Raw genomic sequence first — 16,007 nt, 5'->3', positions numbered from 1 at the left:
GGGTATCAAGATGTGGCGGATGGGGATGGGGGAAGTGCCTAGTATAACCGAGCTGAACATGGGTCTGTCCTCTCGGGCTAGAATTATATACCTCTTCGCACTCCGGCCCAGGGATGTCATTGTGGAATATGACAATCTTACTAGCACAATCACTGCAGGTGGTCATTCATTCGTTTGTGCATTCTTGAATATCACATTCAGAAGTCGGCAAATTGTGACAAGGCCATAATTTCACGGACTGCAACGACTCCCCCTCCCCCAAAATACCAGCCAGGTCAAGCATAAGGCCTAAACTGACGATGATGCTCCAATATAAGATGCTTCAAGTCCGCCATCGGAGGCGAGTCACACCGAGAAGGCATATACGGTCTGACAGGCACTATATCAGGGCGTTCAGACTGATCATGCCGGTCTCGCTGCTCTTCTTCGATTCGTCGAACAAGTATATTCAGCAGCAGCCAGTATTCAGAAGCATTCTGAAAGAATCCCACCCGTCGCCAAGAGTCCTCAGGTCGCACGAGGAACCTGTCCTCTTCCTTGGGCAAGCCAAAATTATCCTGTAAGACATATCGTTGGTTCCACGCTAGCTTCCAGTTGTGGATAGCTCTCCGCATCGGTTGAAGCTGTGTATCAATGCCGATTAGAGAGTTGATTTGGAGGGCTTCGGAGCAGAGTGCTGGGTATCACGGACAGTTAGTATCCCCTCACTCAGTCAGGATACACCCAATCGATGAACTAAAAGAGCTATTCTGATGGTTCTTACCGGAGCACACAATCCACAGGTTCAGTATTCCCAGGTGAGATAAGTAGGCTCGCACATCCAAACTAATGTCTGTGCAGATTATAGCCTGGACTATGTCCCGTAGCTTCATTTTGCATTTCCACCCTGGATGAGATGTCCACGTTCGAATCGCAGCTAAGCAGTCTGACGCGGATTGTGCTTGGAAACAAGCCTCTGGACATGCCATCTCTAATGACATTTCCTGGATCCTTGTACGTGGAGGATAGTTGCTGAAAATCGTAAATGCAGTATCAAGTGTGTATACAAACAACATGGTCCTGATCTGAAGTAAGTCAAAAGCTTCACTTATTTACTGCTGGCTGCCTACCGGATACATTCTTCTGTGGCAATAAAGCTATCCCAGCAAAAGTCATTTCCATGGAATGAGTCGAGACTACTATGTGCCACATTGAATAGATTCAAATCTCTGGCCAGCTAACATAGAAATCAGTATCCACAAGAGACCACAAGACGCAACAACTTACCGAAACAAGCATGCTGAACCGCTGACGCCGCATCCTTCTCCGGCTAACTTGGCTTCCTTCACTGATCTGGTACGTGCATACACAGTGTGCAGCTTGAAGAAGCTGGACAATATCCCTCACGTTGACGGTGGCAGGGTCATGCAGCATGATGTCGCCAAAATACTTGTTTAGGAAAACCATCTCCTCCACACTATTTAGCCAGAGCTTGACACTGTGTCTGTCATTGGGGTTGGGCGAGAAACAAGCTCCTATCGTCGCCATGGCCGCTGTAAGATGTGGCGGAGCATGAACTATGGAGAACGTTGGCTTGTGAATGACGGGATAATGTGGATGCCAGGACGTCCAGTAAATCCGAATGAACTTTTCAAGGTTTTTAGGACTGAAGAAACGGACGCAGTCCTTCTCTAGCTGCGGGGTCCATGTATGCATGATTGTCGAGCGTTGAGAAAGATCTCGTATTTGCTGTACGATCTCGGATGCTGGTCTAACTAGTGAAGTTGATTTCTGTGGAGGGAAAAGGTCGTCCGGAGAGACGTCCAGTGGGTATGACGAAGACTCCTTTGCAGTACCTGTAGACTCATTAGGTCCATATGAATTGAACTAGGAATCATTGCAACTCACCAACATTTTGCTGATCTAGAGAGGCGATCGAATCTGTCCGCTGGTCTACGTGTTGTCTCGAGCTAGCATCATTCATAACCTCTCGCCCTGCCCATTGCCTTTCGTACAGCGATCCGCAGTCATATCGAGTCTCAAGTGGAGCGGTTTCCTTGTTCGCAATTCGGGCCAGGAAATTAAACGTGTCGGCCGGGTCAATGTCAATACACGGCACCCCGACAGCGTTTGCTGGGACATGCTGCAAATGACTGTCTTCATCCCGATCCAAGAAGACAGGATCAAGCAGCAATTGGATATCGTCCAATCTCATATCGCTCCAGCGGGTTTCGCTAGATGGTGTCTCGGGTAATAGACACAGCCCATCTGTTTCTCCTGCGTTAGGCTCCGTAGGTCCGGACCGGCTGTGTGTGTCTTCTGTAAGCTGTGGTTGGCCACTGTCGGCAATCTGATTGTAAGGCCCTGTTGAATGCAAGATCTCATTAAGGTCATGCTGTTGCTGTGCGGGCATATTCGCCATGCTTTGTTGATCTTGGGTTGTGACTACCGCGGTATGGCTTATGTGTCCACCTGTTTGTTGCCTGGCTTTCATTCGACATTTATCGAGGTGCCGTTTCATCACATCTCTGCATCAGAGGTAATCGAGTCAATGGGGTCAAACATCCAAGACGCTGTTCTTAACATGGTATCAATTACTCACTTGCGCATGAAGTCCTTCCCGCACTGGGGACATGTCACTGCTTTTCCTACGCCATCTTTGTGTTATGTTAGTAGGTTGATTTTTACTGTAGCCAATGTCTACGTACGAGAGCCAAGGTGCCGTTGGAGGTGTTCGGTCCGTGTGAAGGACTTGGAGCAAAAGGGGCATAGGACTTTGCGCGGCTTAACTCGACGTATTGGCTTCATGTTTCTAGATGTGCCCTCTGCTTGTTTGCATTTGGAACCAGCGAAGTAATCCAAGCTGGATGGAACTCTGGGAAGAGTAGTCCGCTGCACATGACCGTCGACGGAGAACATTACCCCAGATGCGGGGGAGCCCCGCAGGAAGGGCAGATCATCGAAGTCTTGATTTGCCTTTCGATTCAGCCCTAGTCATTTTAGCTCATGCCCCAGGCGGGCCCCATATTTGTGGTGTTGTTGAGCGGGCAAGTGGCGAGCTGGACAGTATCAGGAGCCAACGAGGCACTCGCATAGATCTTGTCGCCCGACTCAGGATGAACTGTATAATGATATGGTCACACAACCCTAAGTCATTGATGACGCTGGAATATGAAATCCATGCTCCAATGTACTGTTATGAACTCTTCACGCAAGCTTATCCAGGGGCGATTGAGCTTTCGAAAGTCTGTTGTTATGTACCGTTGATCCCTCATAACCCCGCTTGCCCATAGTGATCGACACATTTGACTGCCGGTATGCAAGTCGCTTTGAACGTCAGCTGGATGAGGTTGTCTTGCTCTACAGGTGACAAACATCTGTCCGGGTCCTCTCAAAATGCATTGGTGCTGATCAATCCATTTTGATTATCGGGTAACTTTTCCCTGCATTGTAGCCAGGCTGTATGGTCTTGTGGGGGATGCCGCCACATATGTGGGGAGTGTTGTATACCACTCACTGTTTACGGCAGTTGGTTTGCCATAATCCCTTTAGCAGGGTTCCCCGCAGGGCTCGGCTATATGACCTGGTCGAGCTTTATTTTTGCTAAAATTCCGAGCCCGCTGTTTACGTGCGCGTAGTCCATAAGAGCGATATTTTCAGATACCATCCTTTGGGCACTGAACTTCTCCATGGAACACTTACGAACCCTCCTGTCGTCCACCCTAGTCTGGGGAGCGGGTTGCGGTATACTTCTCATAGTTCTCGGAATACTCGTTCACGATGTGATTTTGTGGAAACGCCTACCTCCTGGGCCTCCTCCATTTCCTCTAATAGGCAACAAGCTCCATGTCCCGTCCAAGCATCCCTGGATCAGGTTTCGAGACTGGTCCAAGATATACGGCCCAATCTACACCATATGGTTCGGTCGGCGACCTACTGTGGTCATATCCGACCCAACAGTCGCTGCCGAATTACTGGAAAAGCGATCTACAAAGTATAGCACGCGCCCGCGGTTCGTCACAATGGGGGAGATATACTGGGATATGGCTAGTATTCTTGTCCAGCCGTATGGCAAAGAGTGGCTGGTCCGACGCAAGCTGTTACATTCTGCCCTGACGCCGCGGGCTTTGGACAATTACAAACCGCTGCAGCAAGCAGAATCAGCTCGGCTGTGCTACCAGCTTCTCCAACACGCTGACAGATGGGAGGCATTATTCGATCGTCTTACTGCTTCCATCGTCTTTGCAATCGCCTACGGACACCGCGTCGACGACTTTCGATCCCCTGTGGTTCGCCAGCGACTGGAGTTCATGCAGTATTCCTCCAGTTTGAATGTCCCAGGGGCGTATCTCGTGGAGTCCTTCCCTATCTTGAAAGATCTGCCGGACTGGATGGCACCATGGAAAGCCGAGATCAAACGCCGTGGACGTATCGAAGCGGAGGCGAACATGAACCTCGTTCGCGTGGTCCAACGGGATATAGAGTCCGCGAATGAGGCTCCAGGAACGGCACATATCTTCAATAGTTTGACCAAGCAGCTTCTCGAGATTAGAGGTCAAGATCCTGCATCGTTTCCGCTAACTGACAGGGACTTCAGCTACATACCAGCATCTCTGTTTGGCGCTGGCTCCGATACCACAGCCTCAACCTTGTGCTCGGCGATGCTCGCTATTGTGACCACACCGATGGTCTTGGAGATGGCACAGGCGGAACTAGACTCCGTGGTAGGATATGACCGATTGCCGACGTTTGAGGATATGCGCAATCTCCCGTATCTACGGGCCTTTTGCAAGGAAGTCCTGCGTTGGCGCCCAGTGGCTGTACTCGGCGGAACACCACACGCTTGTTCCGAAGATGATTTCTACAATGGCTACTATATTCCTAAAGGGACGGTTATCTTGGGGAATTCTTGGGCCATCAATCTGAACCCAGAATACTACCCCAATCCCGATCACTTTAACCCTCTCCGGTTTCTCGACGTGGAACCCCATTCTTTGTCCTATCTTTCAGAGCAATACTTGTCATCGACCAAGCAAGAAAAGGGCACGTCGCACCCGAGCAAACTAGGCCACAGCTCATTTGGCTGGGGCCGGCGCATCTGTCCAGGGGCAGATCTGGCGACCAATACTTTGCTGATAACATTGAGCCGGCTATTGTGGTGCTTTGATATTCGGCCCGTCCCTGGAAGAACCTATGATACCTTGGACTACTCTAGTGGCTTCAACATCAGGCCCCGGAACTTGCATGTGAAGATCAAAGTCCGGTCAGATCACCATGGGGGAGTAGTCGAAAGGGAGTACGGAGATGCATCGGAGTTTTTAGAGACGCTGCCCCCCTTCGAAGACAGTCTACCAGAGCATTCCCCTATCAAAATGTGAAAATAGCCTACACCCCGAATATCAAGATTGATATCACTTACGAGCGGCTTCTCGCAAAGGTCAGGAATAACCCTGCCGTACAATTCCTTATTGCGACGTTGAATGAGCTATATATTCTGCATACTAATACATCTTTCGTCATTGCATATTTGTCCGACTAAAGAAATAGAAAATACAGCTTCTTGAAAAGTTCCCTCAGATACTTCGGCACTTTCGGCAACCCGAAGGCCGAAAACCCGAACGAAAGAGGTCTAGCGGGATCCCAACTGCCCATGTAGATCAAAGTATCAAATCAAAAGGGTCACTCATGTCCAAAATACACTCCCATATCCCCAAAAAAAGGGGCGTTGGAATATAGATCCAAGTGTAATGAAAGCAAGGGGTTCGGCATGCCGAACCTGGTAACTTAGCAGGTTTAAATAAGATGCAGTATCCCCTAGATGGAATGGCCAGATACAGACCTGAGCTGGGGAATATCAATCCCACAACATGCGAGAGAATAAGCTTAAAATCACAATCCACGTGGTTGCTATCAATGTGCTTAAAGTAGGTTGTCTGAGTCACAGTCAGACTGCGCAGCACGTGATGGCCTTGACATCATGATGTCCCATGGTCAAATTTTCTTGCGTTACAGCCACAGACAAAGGCGCATGGCGTTATCTAATACGGCTGTCTATGGCTTCGCATGGGATACTTTCAGCTGTGAGTAGTTCAGTCTCTGTTCTTAATTTCTTTGAGAACGATGATCGGGAGGATCAGTGGATCGTCAACTCTCTACATGATCTCCCAAAAATTTCTTTCAAGGCTAACTTGTCTATCGTAGTGTGATTTGTGCTACTCGAGAAAGGTCTGTTGATCTTGCAATCTGCATGAACCGCTAACCAACGCCTCAAAAGGTGAAATGTGATAGACAAGAGGTGTGTGCAAATTGCGTCGACGCTGGTGTCGAGTGCCGAAGGAACCGGCCAAAACCGCGATCAAGGCAAAAGGCACATTCAGGGTACGGAAGCCAATTGAACGTGTTTCTGTTGCCACATTCTGATTACTGATCCTAGGGTATCGTCTCTCGAGGAACGGCTCTTGAATCTGGAAAGGTTAACGGCTTTATCAAGAGGGTACGCTCGGTGATCTGCGAATTAGGCTAAAGCCAGACTGACTGTTTTATAGAAACAGTCTCAGTCCAAATGCCGGGAACGAATTGTACGAGTCTCAGGGAGAAGCTCCTTCCAAGAAGAGAAAAATTGACGATGGCTTTGCTCGGTCGAGGAGCGCTCCCAATGAGACCGCCGAATGGGCTTCGCCTTCAGAAGACTCCACTCATCGCGCAAAGCAAGCCAAGGTCATTCTACAGAACGAACTCAATTTCGATGGCTTTCTTGATAGTGAGAGGCATACTATACTCAGGTCTGCCTTGGCTTTAGTGGACAGGATCGCCAGCAGGAAAAATCTCGGTCCTGGTGGATCTTCGCGATCTCCGGGAAGCTATACTCAAGGCCAAATTGTCGTCCCTGATGGACCACCAACAGAGTTGATGTATATGCTACTTCGAGGTATCGTATGACCTCACTCCTTTTGGTGCCTTCTGACCACCGCAGAATACTCGGTTGTCATTGAAGGATCCAATGAGACCAACATCCACTGGCCCGATCATATCTCCGGAAAGACGCTGGAGACGATGGTCACTCGTCTTCTACAGGATGAGACTGATGAGCAGTCACACCATCAGCTTAGCGTGTGTATCTATACCAAGGCAGTATCCCATCTGTATCGACTGTTCAAGCTGTCCCGAAATCCGACACTTAAGAGACAATATTTGAGATCTAAAAGAGAGTACGAGACGGCTGGCCTTTACGCGCTTCAGCGGATCGACGTCTGCAGCACGCCGAGTCTTCTTTTGATCCAATCGCTGATATCTGGCGTAAGTATGGATGCGTACTATCTTCCTTTAGTGAGAAACTGACAAAGTAACGAATTACATCCAGGCCTTGTTAATGCAGAAACTTGGAAAGATGAATCAGTCATGGGTACTCAATTCATACGCGGCACGGCTGATCGTCTCGCTAAACTATCATGAAGTTGACGGTTTTACGCCGGACTCTGGCATGAATGAGGAAATACATAGTTCACTATGGGGCTGTTATTATTTGGATAGAACGTTGAGTTATCTCTTTGTTCGGCCTCCATCGTTGCCGGAGCTCCGGGTCCCTCCTAGCCAGCTAGTCCACGCTGACACTACATTGCTGTATGGTCCTTTGATAGGGATCATTCTGGATTTAGCCCAAGTCCAGGGCGAGCTTCTTGATCTTTTGCTCAACGGACAGCGCAAGTTTGCTGCGGAGGTTTCTGCCAAATACGAAAATATCCAAGCACGCATGAGCAAAATATACTCCGACCTTCACTCGGTGAGCATTCCATTCGTTCTTGGTGTATTGCATCTCACACATCGGACTCTAGAGACGTAGCTCTCTTCCTCCCACTGTCACCAACGAATACCTTTCGGCCGACTTTTGTTACCACGCGATTTTAGTCGATGTGTATCGGGCGCGGTTAAAACATCACCCCGATGCCGAAACGTACAAGGAGTGTTTATTATCGGCCCGAGCATCGCTACGAGCATTTCAGTCGCTTGAGAAGGATCTCGCATATGAGTTGGGTCTTGAAGACCCATGTCCATATTTCTTGACATGGTCAGTGGCCAGATCTGGTCTTCCATTTCCACGTAGAAGTCAGCTGATGGTTTTCCAAGGACGGTCTTGCTGTACCCGCTCAGTCCATTCTTTGTCCTATTTTGCAACGTCGTCCGGGAGTCTGATTTTGAGGACTACACCTTACTGAAAGAGGTTACCCAGGGCTTATCGCGGATCACCGGCAATTCATATGTCTCGAAAATGTTGGATCTCCTGACCGCACTACAGAATTTGTGCGAGCCATTGTTCCAGACGACCATGGACATCCAGCAAGGTTCTCAAGTCTCCGAGACATATGGCACGATGGATGGCCCGGTGTACCAGGCGGTGGCCCCCGACACAACAAATCATACCTCGCTAGATTGCAGCCATCCAGGTCCTCCGAGTACAGAGCCTGTTATTGAACCATCAAGCACCGGCATCCTTCCACCGGAGATGTATCCGGAATCGTCCACGTCCACTGACGGGCTCATATGGCAGCTTTTTAATAGCCAATTTTCGCTAGGCTGGTTTGACGTGGATTATTCTCCGTTAAATGGCCATTGAGAGGGCTTATATCCACGCTAGTTAGCTATTAGCTGCGTGCGCCTTCGGCACTCCACTTGGTGAGGGCAGGGGCCGCCGAGATTTTATTTCCAGACCAACGGAGAAGTCTTTTTTACGGAGTAGTTGTGGATTAGCTTTGATGTATGGGTCTATGGCTGAGCCAAGCACTGGACAAAAGAATAGCTTAGATGTGTGGATCTGGACTCGAACAGACATGGCGGAATGTGTCACCACCGTAGACTCGATGGTGTTGTGTTACATCGAGTACGCTATGCAACGCTACGTTGGTCCAACACGGTCCTCGCATAGTTTCTGGGGGTAGAATTGCCATGATGGCCTGTCCGTCGGAAAGTTCTAGAAGGAGTAAAAAGCCCAAGCAGGCTAACTATAGCACTGAATTGAGTAATAATGCATCTCCATGTGAGAGAAAGCAGACGTGAGAGTGCTGTGTTAGAGATTCAGGGCTGATGAGGCGGAAGTCACATCCGCCCCATAGTTCGGCGGGCGACCAATCAGAATCGCTGGAAATGGCCGAAATAGGACATTAGCTAAGCGCGTCCCCAGGGTCCCCATCGACGAAATCATTCTCCCAAGGTCCCCAAAAAACCACCACGCTTGGAGGGGGAGTGGGATTTCTGCCCATCATGGCTCCCTCACCTCTTCGTCACCATCTCCCCCTCCTTCTCTCTTCAGTCCTCCTCATTTCGTCTCGTCCGCCTGGAACTCCCTGCGAAAAGTCAAAAAGCCCTTGACATTACCGGTTTCCTTTCCCTCGACTCTCCTACATACCTCGTCCAGATCCGTCCCAACCAAGCGAGATAGAGATAGACATCCTGCGTCGTCCCACCACTCCCAAGGTCCCCAGAAATCCCTGTCGCGGTCTTACTTGGCGGCGTAGCCGACAGGACCAAGTGGAGGGCAGGTACCTTGAGGACAGGCCACCGACACGCTCTAAATGGGCTACCTGTACGACACGACTGGCTATATAAGTTAGAGCATCGTGGGACAAGAAATCCCAAGACCTCCAAGAACAGACCGAGACTTCGGATTCTTGCAGTCAAGCTCTTTCTCGCATTCCACACTCCACGTGTTTGATCGATCGTCGCGGGCTCCCGTCGCCCCTGTCACCATCCCTTACTATCCCTTGCACGTCATTGGACAGGTCTTGATTCCCGATCGGCACTTGGTCTGTGCGATCCGATCAGGCCCAGCATTGTGAAGTGTCTCGGGCACCTGCAGACTGCATAACCAACCAACCCAACAAGACAAGCGTCATGCAACTCCTTCGTTCCCTCGTCGCTCGCGAGGGGGAGTCGACCCCAGTCTGTGACACCGGCAACGAGTATGACGGACGAATGGGTCTGCGGATTTCCTCCATCTTCGTGATCATGGTCGGCTCCATGTTCGGTGCCATCTTCCCCGTGCTAGCCAGCCGCTTCCAGAAGTCCCGCGTACCAGGATGGGCGTTCTTCATTGCCAAATACTTTGGCTCCGGTGTCATCATTGCCACGGCGTTCATTCATCTTCTAGCCCCGGCAGAGGAGGCTCTGACCAATGAGTGTCTCACGGGTCCCATCACCGAGTACTCCTGGGTCGAGGGCATCATCCTGATGACCGTGGTTGTGCTCTTCTTCGTCGAGCTGATGGTCATGCGCTACGCACGCTTCGGTCAGGGCCACCACGGCCACGACCACGGAGACGATTCGGCCTCGGACGCGACCCACGACCACAACGGCGTGGGCCACCTCGACAAGCACCCCGAAATTGACGCCTCTCAGACCCAGCCCCAGAGCCACATCCCTGGCGAGGACCATCTGGGTCATTCGCGCGAGCACCAAGACCCCGAGATGGCGAGAAAGAACTCCGCGCTGGAGGAGTACATGGCGCAGCTGACGTCGATCTTCATCCTCGAATTTGGCATCATCTTCCATTCCGTCTTCATCGGTCTGACCCTGGCGGTCTCCGGTGAGGAATTTGTCACGCTGTACATCGTGCTCGTCTTCCACCAGACCTTCGAGGGTCTGGGTCTGGGCTCCCGTCTGGCCGCCATCCCATGGCCACGGTCCAAGCGATTGACCCCGTACTTCCTGGGCATCGCGTACGGGCTGTCCACCCCGATCGCGATCGCCATTGGGCTCGGAGTGCGCAACTCGTACCCCCCAGAGGGGTACACGACGCTCATCGTCAACGGCGTGTTCGACTCGATCTCGGCGGGCATTCTCATCTACACGGCGCTGGTGGAGCTGATGGCCCATGAGTTTATGTTCAGCACGTCGATGCGCAAGGCGCCGATCTCGACCGTGCTGGCTGCGTTTGGTCTTTTGTGTTTGGGTGCATTGTTGATGGCGCTACTCGGAAAATGGGCGTAATTGGGCTTTTATTGTATGATTTAATGACAATGTAATGCTAGTACATAGATCGAGTCACTGAATCAGTTCACAAAAATAACAATCTACTAATTTGTCCACAATGCCCGTGCTCTTGGCCCTACCTAACCTCCTCCGTATATAACATCCCCAAGTGGAGATACCCCCTAGTTAGTCTCCGCCCAATCCAACCACGTTTCACCTCTGACCTCCCACACCCATCTCCACCAACACAACACTTCCCTCCTTACAACAACCTACCCATTTCAATTCAATTCAATCAAATAACAACCCAAAACCAACAACCACAATGCGTCTCTCCATCCTTTCCTCCCTGGTCACCCTGGCCCTCGCCACCCTCACCCACGCCGCCGACCTCGGCATCGAAACCACCCACCAAGTCGACTGCCAGCGCAAGACCGTCAAGGGCGACACCGTGCACATGCACTACCGGGGCACACTGGCGGCCGACGGCTCCGAGTTCGACTCGAGCTACAACCGCGGCACGCCGCTGCGGTTTCCGCTCGGCGGGGGACGCGTGATCAAGGGGTGAGACTATCCCGGTCCCTGCGTGGGCGTCCAGGATAGAGAGACAAATGCTGACAAGGGACAGATGGGACCAGGGCCTCCTGGACATGTGTGTGGGCGAGAAGCGCACGCTGACGATCCCGCCTGAGTACGGGTACGGGGAGCGTGGAATCGGACCCATTCCTGGCGGTGCGACGCTGGTGTTTGAGACGGAGTTGGTGGAGATTGAGGGGGTGCCAAAGGATGAGCTTTGAGCGGTGGATGTTGTGGTGTAGGGGGGTGTTGGAGGAATATGAATATCTTACGAAGGTCTATGGATGTACATATGGGTATCTGCCTCTACTATATTACAAGGAATCGGGGCCCAGCGTTCGCGGACTCGACTTGAAAACCGAAAGATCAATCAATCCATCGCATCCAGCGCATTCTCCGGCTCATTCTCCGACACCAAGATCCCCACCAGACACTCCCCCAGAATGGCATCCCAGTTAACCCACGGATGTATCTCGAAGAACAGCTGGCCGGAGTCCTTGCCCGCACCGCGGAGAAGCTCGCCCTTCCCACCAGGATGGAATGGTAGATATGGCGTGATGTTGTACACCTTGCCTTGGTACGAGGTCCAGGCGTCGGTGCCCTTGCGGCCGTTTTGCGCCTTCAGCATTGACGGCGTCACGCGGATGGGGTGCGGTGGCACGTTCGCGCCGCGCAGGTTGTGCTTCGGGTTCGCCGTCAGCGCCGCCCAGTCCAACGGTGAGAAGCCCGGTTCAAGCACCGCCCCGCTTCGACGTGTTGTTTGCCGGCTTGACTGAGGGTGTCGCGGGCGGCGCGAGACCGGTGCTGGGGCGCGCGCGCGCGTTCGCCGCTGCGGACGGTGGCGGGCGGAGCGCCGCATTGCCCGTGGGGGGTTTCGGGCGAGGAGGGTAGGCTCTGGGCGGTGCGAGGAGAGAGGGGGCCTGTTGTTGCGGAGTCGGACGGAGGCGAGGCGGCGGCGGAGGAGGCATCAGCGACGAACTACTTCCGCTGGAAGGTTGCGATGGCGGTGGTGGTGGCGGCATAAGGATATTTGGAGGGGTATTCTCGACACCGTTGGTTGCGGAGGGACTCGCAGGAATGGGAATGGATGCGTTGGAGGATGACTCGGCATTGCTCTCGTTCCCCAGGTTCAGGGTCGGGACTTCCAGCGCAGGCGCATTCGATGCCGATGCTTTGGGTGTGGATTGGGAGTCTTGAATGTCGCCCTCATTGTCTGGCGCATTCGAAGCGCTTCTAATGGTGTTGGATGTCGCATCTTTGGTCGCGGTCGAGCGTGGCGGCTCAGAGGACGGTTCCACCGGCGCTGATGGAGGAATGGGGTCCGAGGTCCATGTGGAAGGAGGGTGACGATAGAGTAGATAGCAGGCGGTCGCGATCAGCGTGGCGGCTCCGACCCAGCCCATCGTCTGCGCCGTGTGGTTGAGAAGGGGGATGATAACAAGGAGGAAGCAGATAATGAGTTGCCAGGTCACGGGATGGTCGGGAACCGCCAGGAACCCTAACTCTAGTCTTGCCTTTCCCGGCTTAGCGTGGTGGTCCATGCTGCCTGCCATATCTGGAAATGCCTGTTGCCTGGAAATACAGGCACCTACATACCTACTCATCTACCAGAAGTTATTTCTTTCCAATTGTCTCCTCTTTCTATTCCGTGATCCCTACAACAGAACACATCCCGAACAGTTGTACCGCTAGTTCACATACCTGGCATACCTATGAAGATCGGGGATTCCGCCGAGACAGCGTGAAGCAAAAAAACTTCGGGGATCTTGAGGGCCCTGTTCGTCGTATTATACTATCTTCTGAGGAATATATCATTAAATGAAAACCTAGAAGCATCTAATCCTCGATGGTCTAACGGTTCATGATTTCCGCTTGTCACCATAAGGAACAAGCGCGGGAGACCTGGGTTCGACTCCCAGTCGGGGAGATTATGTTTTTCAGTTTTCACTGAGATCTTTTTTTGGCCTCTGCATGTGCTCACCAAAGCAGGGGAGGAAAAGAAAGGATTTAAGCGTGGGCCCTGAGTTATCTATCACCCGCAGAACACACGGGCCATGACGGAGATGTCCGGGCTTGTCAAAGACCGGCGATCTCTTGGGTTCCATACATTGAACAGCATTCCTCGATGGGCTGGCGGCTCTACCCGACTCCGTTGCGATCATACAAGCTGAATCTCCCCAGGTATCTCGGTGTTCCGACGGATACGGCGTGAGGTACAGGACAGAAACCATCATACCACAGCACTCTTGTGTCTCCATATCAATCATCAGCTCTACAGACACATGAGCGATCCCACGAGGGAGAATCGGGACTATCGCGACAGACCTGTGGGCACCGTTAGTTCCTTTGTATGCAACAGTCCTCAAGGCTTTGGTGGCTGGGAAGTTTATTTCTGCTCGAGTCATTACACGCTGCTTCTAGAGCTAACTAGGTACCTAAATCAGCCCCAATTACTTGGGCTGCAACGCTCATCTGCCCATTGTGACCCGGATGGATATGCCGTAAACATGCAAACCTCCGGCAGATCACGTCCATCTTCCCAGCAGTGAGGGATGGAACAGGATCTCTGTAGGAAATGCCTTGATCCCGTGCCCTTACTCTGTCCCTCTTATTTATTAAGGGTCCTGCCACCCTGTCTGCAGGAATAAGCACGCATCATCCGCAGGACAAGCTCACCTTTATCTCGGAAGTTGACCGACGCGCCGCCCCCTGCTACTCAGAGGGAAAGCCAAATATATATTTGATCATTACCAGCCACCATGGGCTCGGCATCAGTCAAGACCCGGGGGTTAGGAGGACACATCGGACGCGAGCACAGTCACCTACAATGGTCCAAACACAACGCCTCCGTGCTGACCGTATCATCCGGCGAGACTGTGACCTTCGATGCAATTGACAGCAGCAACGGCCAAATCACACCTGACTCCGACGCCACCGCCCTGCGCACCTTCGACACCAGTTTAGCAAACCCTGTCTTTGGCCCCGTTTTCGTTCAGGACGCACACCCTGGTGACGTTCTGAAGGTCCAAGTGGTCGACCTACAAATCGCCGACTGGGGCTGGACAGCGATCATCCCCGGGTTTGGACTGCTGGCTGAGGAGTTTCCGACGCCCGTTCTGCACATCTGGCGGCAGCTGGACCAGGCGGGCGGATACACATGCTTCAAAACCGGCGGCCAAGGAGAGACAGTGACAGACAGCGATGCCGACGATGTTCAGAAAAGTCGCATTCGTGTCCCGCTGCGGCCGTTCCTAGGGTGTATGGGCGTTGCTCCCGCGACGGACGATGGACTGTCCACAGTGCCGCCCACCGATGCGGGGGGCAACCTCGACTGTTGCGACTTGACCGTCGGCTCGATCGTGTATTTGCCCGTGCTCACCGATGGGGCGCTCTTCAGCTGCGGCGACGGCCACGCCACGCAGGGCCACGGCGAGGTCTGCGGCAGTGCAATCGAGACCCCCATGAAGGCGACGCTGCGGTTTGAGGTGCTGAAGGGCCGATCGTGGGTGACTGCGCCGCAGTATGAGATCCCCCCAGCGGTTGCAGACGCCGGCAGAGATTCAATCCCCGATCGCGGTCGATATGCCGTCATGGGCATTGCTCCGGATCTCATGGAGGCGTCACGGAGGGCTGCCCGACATCTCGTGCAGTGGCTGGTTGAGGCGAAAGGGTTGACTCGCTGTGTCGCGTACATGCTGGCTAGTGTCGTGGGGGATCTCCAGATAGTGGAGACGGTTAACGTCCCTAATTATGTGGTTGCGATGTCCATTCCATTGGGGATTTTCGAGTGATGCGTTCATATTGAGGCTTGTAGGATTTACGCGGCCAAGCAGTTTATGAGCAGAATGGATTTCCAAACTGGGTATGGCAGGGGAAACGCTTCCTCAGACAACAAAATTTAGGATATGCTATGAGTTAATGTGTCGCCTACCTATCTTTATTCCATCGTCGCTTGATGGGACAACATGACTTGAGAGCCTTACTAGACTGATCTTATTCATTATGTCAATTAGGGCACGTCGGTAACATCAAATCCTCGATGGTCTAACGGTTCATGATTTCCGCTTGTCACCGTAAGGAACAAGCGCGGGAGACCTGGGTTCGACTCCCAGTCGGGGAGATTTTCTTTTTTTATCTTTTTGCTCCCTCTCCATGTGACCAAGGAAAAAAAAAAAAAAAAACCAAAGAATCAAATTCTTTGTCGTTGGTCTTTGTCCGTAGTATATTGTTGGTCCTACTTGCAGGCCCAAGATGCCGATTCCACTGTTCTCGTGTTAAGCCCATGCCAGCGTTGGAAGATCCACCAAGTAGATAAAATAGAAAGAGCTACTGCCGGTGAGCTTCTACCAAGCTGCCATAGATACAGAAAATATATGGCCTACTAGTCTTCAAACTACGGACATTCTCAACAGAAGAGCTTTTGGGTACCCTTCCCTTCGGGGCAGTATGAGAACCCCCAAGACTCTGGACCTCGTCTAGACACCTCCTCT

At 52.1% G+C, this 16,007-nt stretch overlaps 7 protein-coding genes and 2 non-coding genes across 9 annotated transcripts; 7 read left to right on the top strand and 2 right to left on the bottom strand.

The window, feature by feature from the left end:
- Positions 1-1,105: 1,105 nt before the first annotated feature.
- On the bottom strand, positions 1,106-2,401 carry ATEG_09501 (uncharacterized protein; the record flags this gene model as incomplete). The annotated part of the gene is made up of 3 exons (XM_001218122.1): positions 1,106-1,216; positions 1,267-1,835; positions 1,888-2,401. 3 exons carry the CDS (start codon positions 2,399-2,401, stop codon positions 1,106-1,108), a joined length of 1,194 nt encoding a protein of 397 aa, XP_001218123.1.
- Positions 2,402-3,668: 1,267 nt separating this feature from the next.
- On the top strand, positions 3,669-5,635 carry ATEG_09500 (cytochrome P450; the record flags this gene model as incomplete). Its single annotated transcript, XM_001218121.1, has 2 exons — positions 3,669-5,353; positions 5,557-5,635. The coding sequence occupies 2 exons, from the start codon at positions 3,669-3,671 to the stop codon at positions 5,633-5,635; spliced, it is 1,764 nt and encodes a 587-aa protein (XP_001218122.1).
- A 397-nt stretch (positions 5,636-6,032) lies between these two features.
- ATEG_09499 (Zn(II)2Cys6 transcription factor) lies at positions 6,033-8,590 on the top strand (the record flags this gene model as incomplete). Its single annotated transcript, XM_001218120.1, has 7 exons — positions 6,033-6,059; positions 6,254-6,357; positions 6,525-6,739; positions 6,953-7,275; positions 7,340-7,759; positions 7,812-8,044; positions 8,104-8,590. 7 exons carry the CDS (start codon positions 6,033-6,035, stop codon positions 8,588-8,590), a joined length of 1,809 nt encoding a protein of 602 aa, XP_001218121.1.
- A 1,274-nt stretch (positions 8,591-9,864) lies between these two features.
- On the top strand, positions 9,865-10,959 carry zrfB (low-affinity Zn(2+) transporter ZRT2; the record flags this gene model as incomplete). Its single annotated transcript, XM_001218119.1, has 1 exon — positions 9,865-10,959. One exon carries the CDS (start codon positions 9,865-9,867, stop codon positions 10,957-10,959), a length of 1,095 nt encoding a protein of 364 aa, XP_001218120.1.
- Positions 10,960-11,266: 307 nt separating this feature from the next.
- Positions 11,267-11,738, top strand: fkbp3 (peptidylprolyl isomerase family protein FPR2; the record flags this gene model as incomplete). The annotated part of the gene is made up of 2 exons (XM_001218118.1): positions 11,267-11,505; positions 11,570-11,738. The coding sequence occupies 2 exons, from the start codon at positions 11,267-11,269 to the stop codon at positions 11,736-11,738; spliced, it is 408 nt and encodes a 135-aa protein (XP_001218119.1).
- Positions 11,739-12,248: 510 nt separating this feature from the next.
- On the bottom strand, positions 12,249-13,058 carry ATEG_09496 (uncharacterized protein; the record flags this gene model as incomplete). Its single annotated transcript, XM_001218117.1, has 1 exon — positions 12,249-13,058. The coding sequence occupies one exon, from the start codon at positions 13,056-13,058 to the stop codon at positions 12,249-12,251; it is 810 nt and encodes a 269-aa protein (XP_001218118.1).
- Positions 13,059-13,357: 299 nt separating this feature from the next.
- On the top strand, positions 13,358-13,444 carry ATEG_10429. The gene has a single exon. It is a non-coding gene; the product is annotated as a tRNA-Asp (tRNA).
- An 832-nt stretch (positions 13,445-14,276) lies between these two features.
- ATEG_09495 (acetamidase/formamidase family protein) lies at positions 14,277-15,308 on the top strand (the record flags this gene model as incomplete). Its single annotated transcript, XM_001218116.1, has 1 exon — positions 14,277-15,308. The coding sequence occupies one exon, from the start codon at positions 14,277-14,279 to the stop codon at positions 15,306-15,308; it is 1,032 nt and encodes a 343-aa protein (XP_001218117.1).
- Positions 15,309-15,550: 242 nt separating this feature from the next.
- On the top strand, positions 15,551-15,637 carry ATEG_10430. Its single transcript has one exon. It is a non-coding gene; the product is annotated as a tRNA-Asp (tRNA).
- The last annotated feature ends 370 nt before the right edge of the window (positions 15,638-16,007 follow it).

Source organism: Aspergillus terreus, genomic scaffold (genome assembly GCF_000149615.1).
Source record: "Aspergillus terreus NIH2624 scaffold_15 genomic scaffold, whole genome shotgun sequence".
NCBI classification, from domain to species: domain Eukaryota; kingdom Fungi; phylum Ascomycota; class Eurotiomycetes; order Eurotiales; family Aspergillaceae; genus Aspergillus; species Aspergillus terreus.
Note: the sequence above shows the minus strand (reverse complement) of the source record. Positions and strands in the feature narration are given on the sequence as shown.